Raw genomic sequence first — 17,737 nt, 5'->3', positions numbered from 1 at the left:
TTTGCTGCAGAAAATTTCCACCTGATTCTAAACTAGCAAATACACATTTTACTGCAGTGTCAAACAATGGGGGGGGGGGGGGGGGGGGAGGGGGGGGGGGGAGGGGGGGGGGGAGGGGGGGGGGAGGGGGGGGGGGGAGGGGGGGGGAGGGGGGGAGGGGGGGGGGAGGGGGGGGGCGCGGGGGGGGGGAGAGGGGGGCGCGGGGGGGGGGGAGGGGGGCACCTTGAGCCCGCGTTCACCGTCTCAAGATGAATGGGGGGATGGGGGTACATGGGGGTGGGGTGAAATTGGGCCGGGGTGCTGGGGGTAGATTTAGGTGGGCTGGCTGGTGGTGGGGGATGGACGGTGCTGGGTGGAGGTCGGGGGGAGGTTTATGAAGTTTCTTTAGAAATGGCGCCCCAATCTCTGAGCAGCCGCGTTTTGCCGGCATGTTTAGGTGCCGCGCCCCCTGCATGATGGCGTGAAACACGCCCCCTTGATTTTTTTTGTTGGGGTGTCATAATATCTAGAGAGAAACATGCCGATTTTCTTGCCAGAAATAACAATCTGCCACTTTTTGGTAAGATTTCACCCATAGTTTCTGACCAAGGTCCAAGGGGGATAGATAGAGCGAACGTTCAAAGACTATTTCCTCGGGTGAATGGAGCGATAACTAGGGGGCATAACTATAGGGTTCATGGTGGGAGATATAGGAAGGATGTCCGAGGTAGGTTTTTTACTCAGAGAGTGGTTGGGGTGTGGAATGGACTGCCTGCAGTGATAGTGGAGTCAGAAACTTTAGGAACATTTAAGAAGCTATTGGATAGGCACATGGAGTACTTCGGGATGATAGGGAGGAAATAGCTTGATCTGGGTTTCAGACAAAGCTCGGCACAACATCGTGGGCTGAAGGGCCTGTTCTGTGCTGTACTGTTCTCTGTTCTATGTTATACAACACCCATGACTCTCCCCTCATCTACTGACTGTGTCACCTCATCAAACAGCTCAATTAAATTTGTCAGACCTGACAGCGGCTACTGACACTCTCAAAATGAACTAAAATTGTTGTATAAAGAATTCAAACTTTAGGAGTTCCTCCTAGGTACAGGAGGAGGCTCTTCAGCCAATTGGACCGTAGGTGATCTGTATGCGAACCTTTAATATGATCTTGTCTAACATAAACCTTATCAATTGCAGTCTTGAAATTTTCAATTGACTTTTCTTCTCAGCTTTTGGAGAACAAGTTCCGGATTTTCAGTAACTTTTGCCAGAAAGACTGATTTCTGACATCTCCCTCGAAATACCCAGTTCTAATTTTAATGCCATTATTTTATGGATTCTGCTTGCCAGAGAAAATTAATTTTCTTTATCTATCTTATCAACTCCTTTAATCATCTCAAATAACTCAATTGGATCAGCCTTTAATCTCCTATAATTAAGAGAACACAAGCCGGTGCATCCAATCTGTCCTCACTAATTTAAATCTGTGCTACATGTCCTGTAGAGTAATATCCTCTTCGAGGGAGAATCTGAAATATCCACTGCTGTCTCTATTTACAATCATTCTGCAAATGGCAAGCATTTGTTTGAAATTAAATCATTTATATTTAAATCTGAAAGAAAATAAGTTACAAAAACTCTCCGCCTTTCCACCTCTCTGCCCCTCTTTCCTCCTTTAAATCGCTGTTTAAAACCTACCCCTTTGGTCGTCGAGCCTGATATCTCCTTTCCCAGTGCAGTGTCAAGCTTCTGTGTAGTACCTTGGGTTTTTATTACTTTAAAGGTGCTATATAAATATACATCCTTGTTATTAAGGATTAGATACTTTGTGAAGATGGATTCTAAGCAAGTACATTTTTCACTTTAACAGGAGAAGATGCAAGTGGCCACCAAGAACCATCTGGAAACCACTGGATTGACTCGTGATTCTTCAAATTAACTTGTTTGAGGATTCAATAAGATTTCCGCACGCTGTTAAACTTTCCCTGTAAAGAAAAACACATGGTCAAGAAACTTTTCAAATGGAAAATAGAACTTGAAATAACTTCCATAGAATCATCTTTTTTTTTCCTTCTTCGTTCCTTCTCAAGGACATTAGTTTACAACTGAGTTCAATTTAACATCAAACCCCTGACATTTTTCATCTTAGTTACTAATAAATGACCAAGGGGCCTGTTTGATATTTTTCCGTCTCCAATTGCAATGTCTCTGTTGCTGCTTTGATGAGTACTGCCGACTAAATAAAGACCTTGGATTGACTTTGGGTCACTGTCCGTTTAGTAACAATCTGGGCATTTCCCCACCAGCTGTTGGGAAGTCCTGACTCTGTACTTTTCTCTGATGAATTGTGATGCTGTTGAAATTAATAATCAGTCAAACATTTGACTCCTGAATAAAACTGGCATCTAATAGGATTGTAGAAAAATTAATTTTCGTAACCTGTTTTCACATCACACCTGATTTCATGTTTCGCCCCAGTTCAACATACATGGACTTTCCACTGAGGTTCATGAGAGAGTGATCAACATTGTTAAGTCAGATATTTGATCTACGGGGGCATCAAGGGTTATTGGGGGTGGAGGTCGGGGGAGGGGGGGGTGGGGGAGGCGGGGGGGTGGGGGTGTGGGTAGGTGGCAGGCAGGAAAATAGCATTAGGGCCACAGCACAGCTATCTGGGCGGCACGGTAGCACAGTGGTTAGCACTGCTGCTTCACAGCTTCAGGGACCTGGGTTTGAATCCCGGCTTGGGTCGCTGCCTGTGTGGAGTTTGCACATTCTCCCTGTGTCTGCGTGGGTTTCCTCTGGGTGCTCCGGTTTCCTCCCACAGTCCAAAGATGTGCGGGCTAGGTTGATTGGCCATTCTAAATAGCCTCTTAGTGTCCCGGGATGCATAGGTTAGAGGGGTTAGTGGGTAAATATGTAGGGATATGCGGATAGGGCCTGGGTGGGATTGTGGTTGGTGCAGACTCGATGGGCCGAATGGCCTCTTTCTGCACTGTAGGATTCCATGATTCTGTGATTCTATGATCTCCCTAAACCGGGAAACTGGGTACCTGTACAACGAGCATCTGAGGAATGGGAGCCGTTTAAAATTTAGCAAAGGAGGGCCAAAGGATTGATTAAGAAGGAGAAAATAGAGTGTGAAAGTAAGCTAGTGGGGAACATAAAAACTGACTGTAAAAGTTTCTATAGATCGTGGGCCGAAGGGCCTGTTCTGTGCTGTACTGTTCTATGTTCTAGATATGTAGAGAGAAAAAGATTGACAAAAACAAATGTAGGCCTCTACGGTCAGAAATCGGAGAATTCCTAATGGGGAATAAAGAAATGGCCGAGGAACGAAATTCGTACTTTTCTTCAGTCTTCACAAAGGAAGACATGAATAATGTACCAGAAGTTTTGAGAGAAACTTAGTGAGGAGCTGAAGGAAATCAGCATTAGCAGAGAAATGGTTTTGGGAAATTGATGGGATTGAAGATGGATAAATCTCCAGGTCCTGATAATCTTCATCTCAGAATATTTAAGGAAGTGGCCCTGGAAATAATAGATCCATTTGTGGTTATTTTCAAAAATTCTACGGACTCTAGAATAGTTCCTACAGACTAGAGGGTGGCGAATGGAAACCCGCCATTCAAAAACGGAGGTAGAGAGAAAACAGGGAACTAGAGACCAGTGAGCCTAACGTCGGTACTGGGGAAGTTGCTAGAGTCCATTATCAAGGATTTCATAACTCAGCATTTGGAAGGCAGTGGTATATTCAGACAAAGTCAGCATGGATTTACAAAAGGGAAATCACGATTGACGAATCTATACAGACACCCGGTATACAGGCACCCAGTATACAAATGCCTGGTATACTGACACCCGGTATACAGGTATCCGGTATACAGACATCCGGTATAAGAACATAAGAACATAAGAAATAGGAGCAGGAGTAGGCCATCTAGCCCCTCGAGCCTGCCCCGCCATTCAATAAGATCATGGCTGATCTGACGTGGATCAGTACCACTTACCCGCCTGATCCCCATAACCCTTAATTCCCTTACCGATCAGGAATCCATCCATCCGCGCTTTAAACATATTCAGCGAGGTAGCCTCCACCACCTCAGTGGGCAGAGAATTCCAGAGATTCACCACCCTCTGGGAGAAGAAGTTCCTCCTCAACTCTGTCTTAAACCGACCCCCCTTTATTTTGAGGCTGTGTCCTCTAGTTTTAACTTCCTTACTAAGTGGAAAGAATCTCTCCGCCTCCACCCTATCCAGCCCCCGCATTATCTTATAAGTCTCCATAAGATCCCCCCTCATCCTTCTAAACTCCAACGAGTACAAACCCAATCTCCTCAGCCTCTCCTCATAATCCAAACCCCTCATCTCCGGTATCAACCTGGTGAACCTTCTCTGCACTCCCTCCAATGCCAATATATCCTTCCTCATATAAGGGGACCAATACTGCACACAGTATTCCAGCTGCGGCCTCACCAATGCCCTGTACAGGTGCATCAAGACATCCCTGCTTTTATATTCTATCCCCCTCGCAATATAGGCCAACATCCCATTTGCCTTCTTGATCACCTGTTGTACCTGCAGACTGGGCTTTTGCGTCTCATGCACAAGGACCCCCAGGTCCCTTTGCACGGTAGCATGTTTTAATTTGTTTCCATTGAGATAGTAATCCCATTTGTTATTATTTCCTCCAAAGTGTATAACCTCGCATTTCTCAACGTTATACTCCATTTGCCATATCCTCGCCCACTCACTCAGCCTGTCCAAATCTCTCTGCAGATCTTCTCCGTCCTCCACACGATTCACTTTTCCACTTATCTTTGTGTCGTCTGCAAACTTCGTTACCCTACACTCCGTCCCCTCCTCCAGATCATCTATATAAATGGTAAACAGTTGCGGCCCGAGTACCGATCCCTGCGGCACGCCACTAGTTACCTTCCTCCAACCGGAAAAACACCCATTTATTCCGACTCTTTGCTTCCTGTCGGATAGCCAGTCCCCAATCCACTTTAACACACTACCCCCAACTCCGTGTGCCCTAATCTTCTTCAGCAGCCTTTTATGGGGCACCTTATCAAACGCCTTTTGGAAATCCAAAAACACCGCATCCACCGGTTCTCCTCCATCAACCGCCCTTGTCACATCTTCATAAAAATCCAACATGTTCGTCAAGCACGACTTTCCCCTCATGAATCCATGCTGCGTCTGATTGATCGAACCATTTCTATCCAGATGCCCTGCTATCTCCTCTTTAATAATGGATTCCAGCATTTTCCCTACTACAGACGTTAAGCTGACCGGCCTATAGTTACCCGCCTTTTGTCTCCTTCCTTTTTTAAACAGCGGCGTAACATTAGCCGTTTTCCAATCAACCGGCACTACCCCAGAATGCAACGAGTTTTGATAAATAATCACTAACGCATCCACTATTACCTCTGACATTTCTTTCAAACGTATGCAAACATCCGGTATACAGAACCCCGGTTGGTATTCCGACATCTCGTATACAGACACCTGGTATACAGACACCTGGTATACAAGCACCTGGGAGACAGACACCTGGTATACAAGCACCTGGGAGACAGACACCTGGTATACAGACACCTGGTATACAGACACCTGGTATACAGACACCGGGTATACAGACACCTGGTATACAGACACCTGGTATACAGACACCTGGTATACAGACACCTGGTATACAAGCACCTGGTATACAGACACCTGGTATACAGACACCTGGTATACAAGCACCTGGTATACAGACACCTGGTATACAGACACCGGGTATACAGACACCTGGTATACAGACACCTGGTATACAGACACCTGGTATACAAGCACCTGGTATACAAGCACCTGGTATACAGACACCTGGTATACAGACACCGGGTATACAGACACCTGGTATACAGTCACCTGGTATATAGACACCTGGTATACAAGCACCTGGTATACAGACACCTGGTATACAGACACCTGGTATACAAGCACCTGGTATACAGACACCTGGCATACAGACACCTGGTATACAGACACCTGGTATACAGACACCTGGTATACAGACACCGGGTATACAGACACCTGGTATACAGACACCTGGTATACAGACACCTGGTATACAAGCACCTGGTATACAGACACCTGGTATACAGACACCGGGTATACAGACACCTGGTATACAGACACCTGGTATACAAGCACCTGGTATACAGACACCTGGTATACAAGCACCTGGTATACAGACACCTGGTATACAGACACCTGGTATACAAGCACCTGGTATACAGACACCTGGTATACAGACACCTGGTATACAGACACCTGGTATACAAGCACCTGGTATACAGACACCTGGTATACAGACACCGGGTATACAGACACCTGGTATACAGACACCTGGTATACAGACACCTGGTATACAAGCACCTGGTATACAGACACCTGGTATACAGACACCTGGTATACAAGCACCTGGTATACAGACACCTGGTATACAGACACCTGGTATACAGACACCTGGTATACAAGCACCTGGTATACAGACACCTGGTATACAGACACCTGGTATACAGACACCTGGTATACAGACACCTGGTATACAGACATCTGGTATACAAGCACCTGGTATACAGACACCTGGTATACAGACACCTGGTATACAGACACCTGGTATACAAGCACCTGGTATACAGACACCTGGTATACAGACACCTGGTATACAGACACCTGGTATACAAGCACCTGGTATACAGACGCCTGGTATACAGACACCTGGTATACAAGCACCTGGTATACAGACACCGGGTATACAGACACCTGGTATACAGACACCTGGTATACAGACACCTGGTATACAAGCACCTGGTATACAAGCACCTGGTATACAAGCACCTGGTATAGAGACACCTGGTATACAGACACCTGGTATACAGACACCTGGTATACAAGCACCTGGTATACAGACACCGGGTATACAGACACCTGGTATACAGACACCTGGTATACAAGCACCTGGTATACAGACACCTGGTATACAGACACCTGGTATACAAGCACCTGGTATACAAGCACCTGGTATAGAGACACCTGGTATACAGACACCTGGTATACAGACACCTGGTATACAAGCACCTGGTATACAGACACCTGGTATACAAGCACCTGGTATACAAGCACCTGGTATACAAGCACCTGGTATACAGACACCTGGTATACAGACACCTGGTATACAGACACCTGGTACAGAAACATAGGAACATAAAAAATAAAAGCAGGAAAAGACCATTCGGCCCTTCGAGACTGCCCTGCCTTCATCTTGATCATGGCTGATCATCACATTCAATATCCTGATCCCCCCTTCCTCCCATATCCTTTGATCCCTTTAGCCCCAAGAGCTATATTTAATTTCTTCTTGAAATCACACAACATTTTGGCCTCAACTACTTTCTGTGGTAGTGAATTCCACACATTCACCACCCTCTGGGTGAAGAAATTTCTCCTCACCTCAGTGGAGTTTAGTTTTTATTTATTAGTGTCACAAGTGGGCTTACATTAACACTGCAATGAAGTTACTGTGAAAATTCCCTAATCGTCACACTCTAGTGCCTGTTCGGGTACACTGGGGGAGAATTTAGCATGGCCAATGCACCTAACCAGCACGTCTTTTGGACTTGGGAGGAAACTAAAGCACCCAGAGGAAACCCATGCAGACACGGGGAGAACGTGCAGACTCCACACAATGATCCAAGCCGGGATTTGAACTTTGAACCCAGGTCCCTGGCACTGTGAAGCAGCAGTGTTAACCACTGTGCCACCGTGCTGCCCTTAATCCAGACAAATGCGAAGTGATGCATTTTGGAGGATCAAATTTAGGTGTGAATTATACTGTAAATGGCAGAACCCTTAGGAACATTAACATAGAGGGATCTGGGCATGCAGGTCCACAGTTCCCTAAAAGTGGCAACACAGGTGGCCAAGGTGATTAAGAAGGCAAATGGCATGCCTGTCTTCATTGGCCAGGGCATTGAGTATAAGAGTTGGGAAATGTTGCAGCTATATAAAACCTTGGTTAGGCCGCATTTGGAATATTGCGCGCAGTTCTGGTTGTCACACTACCAGAAGGACGTGGAAGCTTTGTAGAGAGTGCAAAGAAGGTTCACCAGGATGTTGCCTGGTCTCGAGGGTGTTGACTATGAGGAGAGGTTGAATAAACTTGGATTGTTTTCATTGGAAAGATGGGCCTGTTCCTGTGCTGTACTTTTCTTTGTTCTTTGTCCTAGTTCTGAAAGGTTTACCCTTTATCCTCAAACCCTAGTTCTAGATTCCCCCACAATCGAGAACTAAAGTGGAAAACTTCACATTTATCCACATTATACTGCATCTGCCGTGCAGATGCCCACACACTTAGCCTGTTCAAATCACACTGAAGCATCTCTGCATCCTCCTCACAGCTCACCCTCCCACCCAACTTTGTATCATCTGCGAATTTGGAGATAATACATTAAGTTCCCTCTTCCAAATCATTAATATATAACGTGAACAGTTGGGATCCTAGCACAGATCCCTGCAGAACTCCACTAGTCACTGACTGCCGATCAGAAAAAGATCCATTTATGCCAACTCTTTGCCATCCATCTTAAGACATTACCTGCAACCCCATGTGCTTTAACTTTACATAGTAGTCTACTTTGTGAGACCTTGTCGAAAGCCTTCAGAAAGTCTAAATAAAGCACATCCACTGGTTCTCCTCGGTCAACTCTACTAGTTACATCCTCAAACAATTCCAATAGATTTGTCAAGTTTGATTTCCCTTTTGTAAATCCATGCTGACTTTGTCTGATTATACCACTGCCTTCCAAATGCCGAATTATGAAATCCTTGATAATGGACTCTAGCAACTTCCCCAGTACCGACGTTAGGCTCACTGGTCTATAGTTACCCTGTTTTCTCTCTACCTCCCTTTTTGAATTAGCTACCCTCCAATCTGTAGGAACTATTCCAGAATCTAAAGAACTTTGGAAAATAACAATCATTCTGAGATTATTGAAAGCAGCCTACTTAAAGTCTCTTTTATTCTGGGTATAGAAGGCAGACAACTGGCCACAAATTGAATTTGTAAATTAATGGTATGACCTGCTGCTTGAGATAATCTGATGTGGAGATGCCGGCGTTGGACTGGGGTAAACACAGTAAGAAGTTTAACAACACCAGGTTAAAGTCCCACAGGTTTATTTGGTAGCAAAAGCCACACAAGCTTTCGGAGCTGCAAGCCCCTTCTTCAGGTGAGTGGGAATTCTGTTCACAGAGCATATAAAGACACAGACTTAATTTACATGAATAATGGTTGGAATGCGAATACTTGCAACTAATCAAGTCTTTAAGAAACAAAACAATGTGAGTGGAGAGAGCATCAAGACAGGCTAAAAAGATGTGTATTGTCTCCAGACAAGACAGCCAGTGAAACTCTGTGGGGGTTACAAATAGTGTGCCATGAACCCAATATCCCGGTTGAGGCCGTCCTCGTGTGTGCGGAACTTTGGCTATCAGTTTCTGCTCAGCGACTCTGCGCTGTCGTGTGTCGCGAAGGCCGCCTTGGAGAACGCTTACCCAAATATCAGAGGCCGAATGCCCGTGACTGCTAGCAGTCACGGGCATTCGTGAATTTTGTGAACAGAATTCCCACTCACCTGAAGAAGGGGCTTGCAGCTCCGAAAGCTTGTGTGGCTTTTGCTACCAAATAAACCTGTTGGACTTTAACCTGGTGTTGTTAAACTTCTTACTGAGATAATCTGTGCAGTTCTCCAGTCGCAATCATAACACCGTGCAGGGAGTTGTAAGCTTTGAGAATCACCTTCCATGTAAAATCCTTTACCTTCACGGTAAAGATCTTGCGGAGAGTAGGCATTGCTGTGACTTCCTCTGTGGCTATTTGAAACTTACTTGTAATTGAGTAATTCATCAGCCAGACTTTCCTTCAAATGCTTGATGTCATCGTTCTTTTGCTTTTGCAGTTTCAGCTCAGTTTTCAGCAGACTAACTTTTTCTTGCAGTTCACTTTTTTCTTTCTGTCATAAAAATAAACTTTCAACGTTTTTGTAACATATTGAAAGAGTAAAATGCTGCAGGATACAGGAGTGAACCTCCCTAAAAGGTACAGTTTCAGAAAAACTTTGTCTTTTCAATTAACCAAACAACGTAGCAATAACTTAAGCTGTTTCAGGGTTTCAGGGTGAATGTAATACGGGGGGATGGTTAAAGGCAGAGATGGTGAGGTGGTTTTGAGAAGGAAAATTCCAATTCTTATTTCACACCTCGTGGCGCACTCAGGTAGAATTTCATGTTTCCAGATTTAGTTATTCCGAGAACAGGTCACTAGTCTGTCGTGAGGGGCTTGTAGCTTGAGAAGCTTCACTCTGCATCGCGTATGGCTGAATTTCTATGATTTCCACTCCATCTGACGAAGGAGCAGCGCTCCGAAAGCGAATGGTATTTGCTACCAAATAAACCTGTTGGACTTCAACCTGGTGTTGTTAAAACTCTTATCGCGTATGGCTGACCAGGAATCTCTCGCACTTTTACCACCAGCCAATGGCGTATTTGGAAAGATTTGCAACCTGACATTTGACCATGTTATAAATATGCCTGAGAAGGAAAGTGAGGAGAGCTATTTCTTGACAAACTGATTTAAGAAGCAGAAAAGGTAAATATTCAAATATTTAAAAAAGCAGCGAGAGAAATTTGTTGGTAGAAATGGGAATAATTACAAAGATCGGGGAATCCACATCTTAGACATGGCTAAAGATGAGAACAAGAATTTTGAAGTCAATTACAAACTTTAGTCACCTTTCCATTAGGAAAATTCTACTTACATTATTTAGCTCTGTTGTGGTACTTTCCTTCAGCTTGTATCTGACTGAAATGAGGAGAATCTTCTTCCCCCAGAGAATATTAGCCTGTGGAATTCACTACCACAGAAAACAATTGTATGCTTTTAAGAAGGATTTAGATGTAGCGCTTGGGGGGGCAGGGGGGGGGGGGGTGAAGACGGGATCAGACCATTGAGTTGAATGATCAGCCATGACCATAATGAATGGTGGAGCAGGCTCGAAGGGCCGAACGGCCTCCTCCTCTTAATTTCTATGTTCCTATATGATTTGCCAATTGTTATTATTGTTTTTGAGTGCCAGCATTTGTTGTTCATTCCTAATTGCCCTTGAGAAGGTGGTGGTGGGCACTCTGTGGTGTAGGTACACCCAGAGTGCCGGGAAGGGCATTAGGCTGATTTAAATATTCATACGTTAATTTAAATGTTATTAGTGAGCCTGGGACACAGTCGTCGTAGAATGCACGTTCTGCATTGGGGATCATCGGAGCAATGATTAAGGGGGAGGGTGGGTGAGCGGGGACGGCAATCAACCAGGGGCAATCAGGGCCGCAATTGGAAGGCACAATCGGGCAGGGGGGGATGGTTGGGGAGGCCGGGGGGTGGTGCAATGTCCGGGAGAACGGTGGAGTGACAATCTCCCAGTGCAATGCTGACTCTTGACACAGTGCACTAGGAGATCAGGGTGTATGTGCAATAGCACGCTCTAGCAGTCATCAGCCAGCTTCCCGATGTGAATAGACTCCGTTCACCACCCCTACTGGCAAGAAACACACTTAGCCTCATTTTATTCCTAAGTGTCACAAGATTTGATTTTTTCCTCTCGCCAAAAAAAGGTCTGAAACTCTCCTGTTTCTACACACGTTCAGCACTTAGAATTCTTTTGGTAAAATCAACCCCTTAAAGTTGACAAGGCACTGGGACCGGATGAGATGCATCCAAGGATACTGAAGGCAGTGAGAATGGAAATTGCTGAAGAGCTGTCCATAATCTTCCAGTCTTCTCTAGACTTAGGGGAGATGCCAGAGGAATGGAGGATTACAAATCTTACACCCATGTTCAAAAAGGGTTGGTAGCCCCAACAAACACAGGTCAGTCAGTTTAACATCAGTGGTGGGCAAGTTTCCAGAAACAAGTATTTGGGAGAGAATTAATTGTCACTTAAGAAAACGTGCGATGATTTGGAAGAGCCAACATGGATTTCTAACTGGGAAATCATGTTTAACTTGCTGCATTTTTTTGAGGAGGTAACAATGAGAAGATTCTGTGCCTTTAAGAAATGTATTTTAATTTTGTTCCTTTGCAGGATTTTGTCGGCACTGTGTTGTCTGCAGCTGGTGTCCCCTAATTGTTACTGAAGCAGTACAATGGACATCAGACTGATTTTATTCTGGATTAATGTAGTGTTCTGGTGTTTAATAGTCCTTTGGGGATTGCTGAGTGGAGTTTGATTTGGGGATGATTGACATGTCAGGTGATCTGCCTGGGGGCATCTTTTTGTAACAGAGCATTCCAAGTTTTTCGTTTCGGTTTTCAGTAATAGCTTGAAGTGGAGAGAAGCAACAGTGTTTTCCCCTCTCGCTGGAGTTGAAGTTTTTAGTTTCGGTTCAGTTGCTGTTAGAAATTGTTGGAAGAAGGCAGTGCCTCTGTCCCTCTCTCTCTCTGTCTCCAGAGGCATGCTGGAAGTTCCAGGACTGAGGAGCTTCGGAGAGTTGATCTAACATTCAAAGGGCCAATTCACAGCAGGTGTTAAAAAGCTGCCAATCCAGCATCACAGCATTCTTGTTTCTGTGCCAAGTCTGAATAAGGGTGTCAATCTGTGGGATGATGTTTAATTTGGAACAACAGAGATAGCTAGCTGTTAGAGGTATATTGTGATATGTTAAGTTTTGTAATTGGTAAATGTTATGCTCCAGGGAGTCCAAGAGAACTAGGCAGATAGTGCCGTGAGTGGGGTCCCACTCACTAACTGGTTCAGATACCAGTTCCTCAGAGGAGTGCAATCAGACTCAGGTTTGTGGCACCACAGGCAGCTCTGCTGTACTTGAGGAGAGGAAGAAGAGGGAAGAGCAGTCGTGATGGGGATTCATTACTGGGGAACAGACAGGAGTTTCTGTGGCCATAGACCTGACTCCAGGATGGTGTATTGCCTGCCTGGTTCTGGGGTTAAGATGCCAGAGTGGTGGCAGGACATTCTTCTGGGGTAGGGTGAGCAGCCAGGATTCCTAGTCCACTTTAGTACCAATAACTTAGGTAGGATAGGAGATGAGGTCCTGAAAGCTGACTTTAGGGAGCTAGACCCCCAAATAGTGAGAGGGAGTTAGAAAAGCAAAATGTAGATAGATTTCTGAGTGCAAGAACAATAAGGCCGTAATCTTCAACTACCCTGATACCAATTGGGATATATTTTTTATTTAAAGTTTACATTAACACTGCAATGAAGTTACTGTGAAAATCTCCTGGTCGCCACACTCCAGCGCACGTTCGGGTACACTGAGGGAGAATTTAGCATGGCCAATGCACCTAACCAGCACGTCTTTCAGACTGTGGGAGGAAACTGGAACACCCGGAAGAAACCCATGCAGACATGGGGAGAATGTGCAGACTCTACACAGTCAGTGACCTAAGCCAGGAATTGAACCCGGGTCCCTGGCACTGTGAGACAGCAGTGCTAATCGCTGTGCCGCTGTGTCACCCCATGGGATTTGGCTCAGCCAGCATTTATCGCCCATCCTTGAGGGCATTTAAGAGTCAACCACATTGCTGTGGGTTTGAAGTGACATGTAGGCCAGGCTGGGTAAGGACGGCAGATTTCCTTCCCTGAAGGACATTAGTGACCCAGATGTGTTTGTTATAATTGGCAATGGTTTCAATGTCATCATTAAACTTTTAATTCCAGGTTTGTTTTTATTGAATTCAAATTTCACCATCTGCCTTGGTGGGATTTGAACTTGGGTTCCCAGAGCGTTACCCCGGGTCTCTGGATTACTAGTTCAGCGACAATACTGCTACACCACCACTGCCCTATGAACAATGTGAAGGGCACCGAGGGCACAAAATTCTTGAACTGCACCTGAGAGAACCTTTTTATCCAGCATGTAACAAGCCCCATGAGAGGGGGCGCAATTGTAGATTTGGTCTTAGGAAATGAAGCTGGGAAAGTGAATGAAGCAGCTTTCATTCTGGAGATTGTGGACCACAAGATAGTCAGATTCAGCCTAATTACAGAAAAGGACAAAGATAGAACAGGAGTAAAAGTTCTAAATTGAGGGAAGACAAGTTGTACAAATCTGAGAGACGAATTGGTGAAAGTTGATTTAATACAACTATAAAAAAAAAACTGTCAAATCAGCGAGAGGCAGTCAAAAGTCAAATTCTATGGGCACAGTGTAGAAATGTCGCCACAAAGTGAAAGAGTGGCACTGTGAAATCGGGAGCCTACTGGTTATCCAGAAGCATAAAGGCAAAGATAAAGAAGGAAAAGAAAACTTATGACAGTCACAAAAAAGTTTTATACTGTAGAAGCCTAGAGGAGTATAGGAAGTACAGGGGTGAAATAAAAATGGAAATTAGGAAAGCAAAAAGAGGATATGAAAAAATATTGGCAGGTAAAATCAAAGAAAATCCAGAGATGTTTCACCAATACACTAAGAGCAAGAGAATAAGTAAGGAAAGGATTGGACCTATCAGAGATGTACAAGGTAACCTCTGGGTTGATGCAGGAGATGTGAACAGGATTCTCAACGTCTTCACTAAGGAGAGAGATGACTCAGACATTCTTGTTCAAGAGTCGGAGTGTGAAATATTTGACACAATATAGTGAGAGACGATTTACTGGAGGGGATTGGCGTAGTGCATACCCTGAGCATCATTTTCTAATCCTCACTAGATACAGGCGAGGTCTCAGATGATTGGAGGTCTGAGAATGTTTTACCATTGTTTAAAAAGGGTTTGAGGGATAGGACTGAAAACTATAGGCCGCTCAGCCTGACTTTGGCAATGGGCAAATTATTATTATCCACCCTCACCCCCCAAACCCCCCCTCCCCCCACTCCCCCATCCCCCTTCCCCCACCCCCTCTCACCCCCATCCCCCCCACTCCCCCTCACCCCATCCCCCCCACTCCCCCACCCCCTCCTCTCACCCCCATCCCCCCCACTCCCCCACTCACCCCTATCCCCCCTTACCCACCCCCTCACCCCCATCCCCCCCACCCCCCCTCAACCCCACCCCACCCACTCCCCCACCCCCCTCTCACCCCCATCCCCCCATTCCCGCACCCCCCCCCCCCCCGCCTCCTAATTTTGTTTTGGTTAAATTTAGTTGAATTTTTAAACTTTGTTTGAGGTGGGTGCAGCTCCCTCTGGCGGTTGATTTCTGTAATTACAGGCAAACAATAATTTAACATTTAAAATCTGTTCAAAGTTTTATAGTCTGATTGATTTCACTGACATCTGATTATTTTCTATAAAAAAGTCCTATTCCCTTGAACATTCCCAATTCCTGGTGGATCATGATGAGGCCAATTCTGGAGACCCACTCTCACTGAGTAAGATCCAGGGGGCAATACTGAGCCTTCAGTTTAAAGTGACGCTTTTCGAGAATGAATTGGCTGAACCCACTCCTGTTCCCATCCAATATTCATTGCTGCCAACCGCTGGCTTGGGTCAATGGGAGGTGTCTTGCCTGCTGATACCGGTTAATAACCAGTATAAATATCAATCAGTATAGATCCAAAAGTGAACCTGGAACCTTCCCATCTAAAAACATCCGAAATATAAGCAAGAATAGACGATATCACACCCTGTGCCCGCTCTGCCATTCAATCTACCTGAACTCCATTTTCCCACCTACTTTCACACTATTGTCGTGTGGAATGCATTAGTCAGAGTTCCTGCTGCCTTCCTGGAATTTGGAGATCTGCTTGTACACTTAAACATAATTGTTGTATCGTGCCAAAGCCTCTGCTGAGTCCTGTTAGCACTGCAACACGACTTTCCTCATTTACTTTTGCCAACCCTGTCCTCATACCCTTGAAATTGCATTTATTTAAGTTTAAGAGACTAGTTTTAGACCCATATTTCTCACCTTTTTCTCCCTCAGTTGAATGCAAAATTATGATCACTGCTACCCGGAGACTCATTTACTATAAGGTCATGAATTAAACCTTCCCCATTGCACACAGGTGAATAATCTGCTCTCTAGTTGAATCTGGAACATGCTGCTGTAAGAAATTGTGCCAAAAACACTTTATGAACTCATTTTCCAGGCTACCTCTTACAATCTGATTCAATGTAGTTGTAGATTAAATTTACCCCTGATTATTGCTGTACTTTTATTACAAGCCTGCATTTTTTCTTCCTGTATACCCTACCATTTAATTATTGTTAAGGGACCTAGAAACTACTCCCACAAATGACTTCCGACCTTTTCTATTTCTTATCTCTACCGAAGCTGATCCTGCATCCTGATCTTTAGAACCAAGGTCATTTAGAACATAGAACATAGAAAAGCTACAGCACAAACAGGCCCTTCGGCCCACAAGTTGCGCCGAACAATTTCCTTACCTTCTAGGCTCATCTATAACCCTCTATCTTACTAACCTCCATGAACCTATCCAAGAGTCTCTTAAAAGACTCAATCGAATCCGCTTCCACCACCACTACCGGCAGCCGATTCCACGCACCCACCACCCTCTGAGTGAAAAACTTACCCCTAACATCTCCTCTGTACCTACTCCCCAGCACCCTGAACCTGTGGCCTCTCGTTGCAACCATTTCAGCCTTGAGTAAAAGCCTCTGAGAATCCACTCTATCAATACCTCTCAACATCTTATACAACTCTATCAGGTCACCTCTCATCCTTCGCCTCTCCAAGCAGAATAGACCTAGCTCTCTCAACCTATCCTCATAAGGCATACCACTTAATCCCGGCAACATCCTCGTAAATCTCCTCTGCACCCGTTCTATGGCTTCCACATCCTTTCTGTAATGAGGCGACCAGAACTGGGCTCAGTACTCCAGGTGGGGTCTGACCAGGGTCCTATACAGCTGCAGCATTATCTCCCGATTTCTAAACTCAATTCCTCTATTGATGAAGACCAGTATTCCATACGCCTTCTTAACCACAGCCTCTACCTGCGATGCCGCTTTGAGCGTCCTATGAACCCGGACCCCAAGATCCCTCTGTTCTTCCACACTGCCAAGCGTCTTACCCTTAATATTATATTCTTCCAACCTACTCGACCTGCCAAAATGAACCACCACACACTTATCTGGGTTGAAGTCCATCTGCCACTTCTCCGCCCAGTCTTGCATCTTATCTATGTCTTGTTGCAACTGCTGACATCCCTCTACACTATCCACAACACCTCCAAACTTTGTGTCATCAGAAACTTGCCAACCCATCCTTCCACTTCCTCATCCAGGTCATTTATAAAAATCACAAAGAGCAAGGGCCCCAGAACAGACCCCTGGGGCACCCCACTGGTGACCGACCTCCACTCTGAAAAAGACCCATCTACAACCACTCTTTGCCTTCTGTGGGCAAGCCAGTTCTGAATCCACAAAGCAACGTCCCCTTGTATCCCATGCCCCTTCACTTTCTCCATAAGCCTTGCATGGGGCACCTTATCAAACGCCTTACTGAAATCCATATAAACCACATCTACTGCTCTTCCCCCGTCTAAGTGTCAAGTCACATCTTCAAAAAACTCAATCAGACTCATAAGGCATGATCTGCCTCAGACAAAGCCGTGCCGGCTACTTCTGATCATACTGTTCCTTTCCAAATGTTCATAAATCCTGCCTCTCAAGATCTTCTCCATCAACTTACCTATCACTGAGGTTAGACTCACCGGTCTATAATTTCCTG

The 17,737-nt window shown here is 45.2% G+C and overlaps 1 protein-coding gene across 1 annotated transcript in view; it reads right to left on the bottom strand.

The window, feature by feature from the left end:
* Positions 1 to 268: 268 nt before the first annotated feature.
* sync (syncoilin, intermediate filament protein) overlaps positions 269 to 17,737 on the bottom strand; it is a 103,745-nt gene continuing 86,276 nt past the window's right edge. The window contains exons 3-4 of the mRNA XM_078238357.1: positions 9,922 to 10,046; positions 269 to 1,964 (exon numbers count right to left, since the gene is read on the bottom strand). Coding sequence (XP_078094483.1) covers positions 1,910 to 1,964; positions 9,922 to 10,046 — 180 coding nt within the window. The 3' untranslated portion in view covers positions 269 to 1,909. The remainder of the gene's footprint in view (positions 1,965 to 9,921; positions 10,047 to 17,737) is intronic.

The sequence above is a fragment of the Mustelus asterias genome, chromosome 21 (genome assembly GCF_964213995.1).
Source record: "Mustelus asterias chromosome 21, sMusAst1.hap1.1, whole genome shotgun sequence".
Classification (NCBI taxonomy): Eukaryota; Metazoa; Chordata; class Chondrichthyes; order Carcharhiniformes; family Triakidae; genus Mustelus; species Mustelus asterias.
This window is presented reverse-complemented; position numbering and strand designations above follow the sequence as displayed.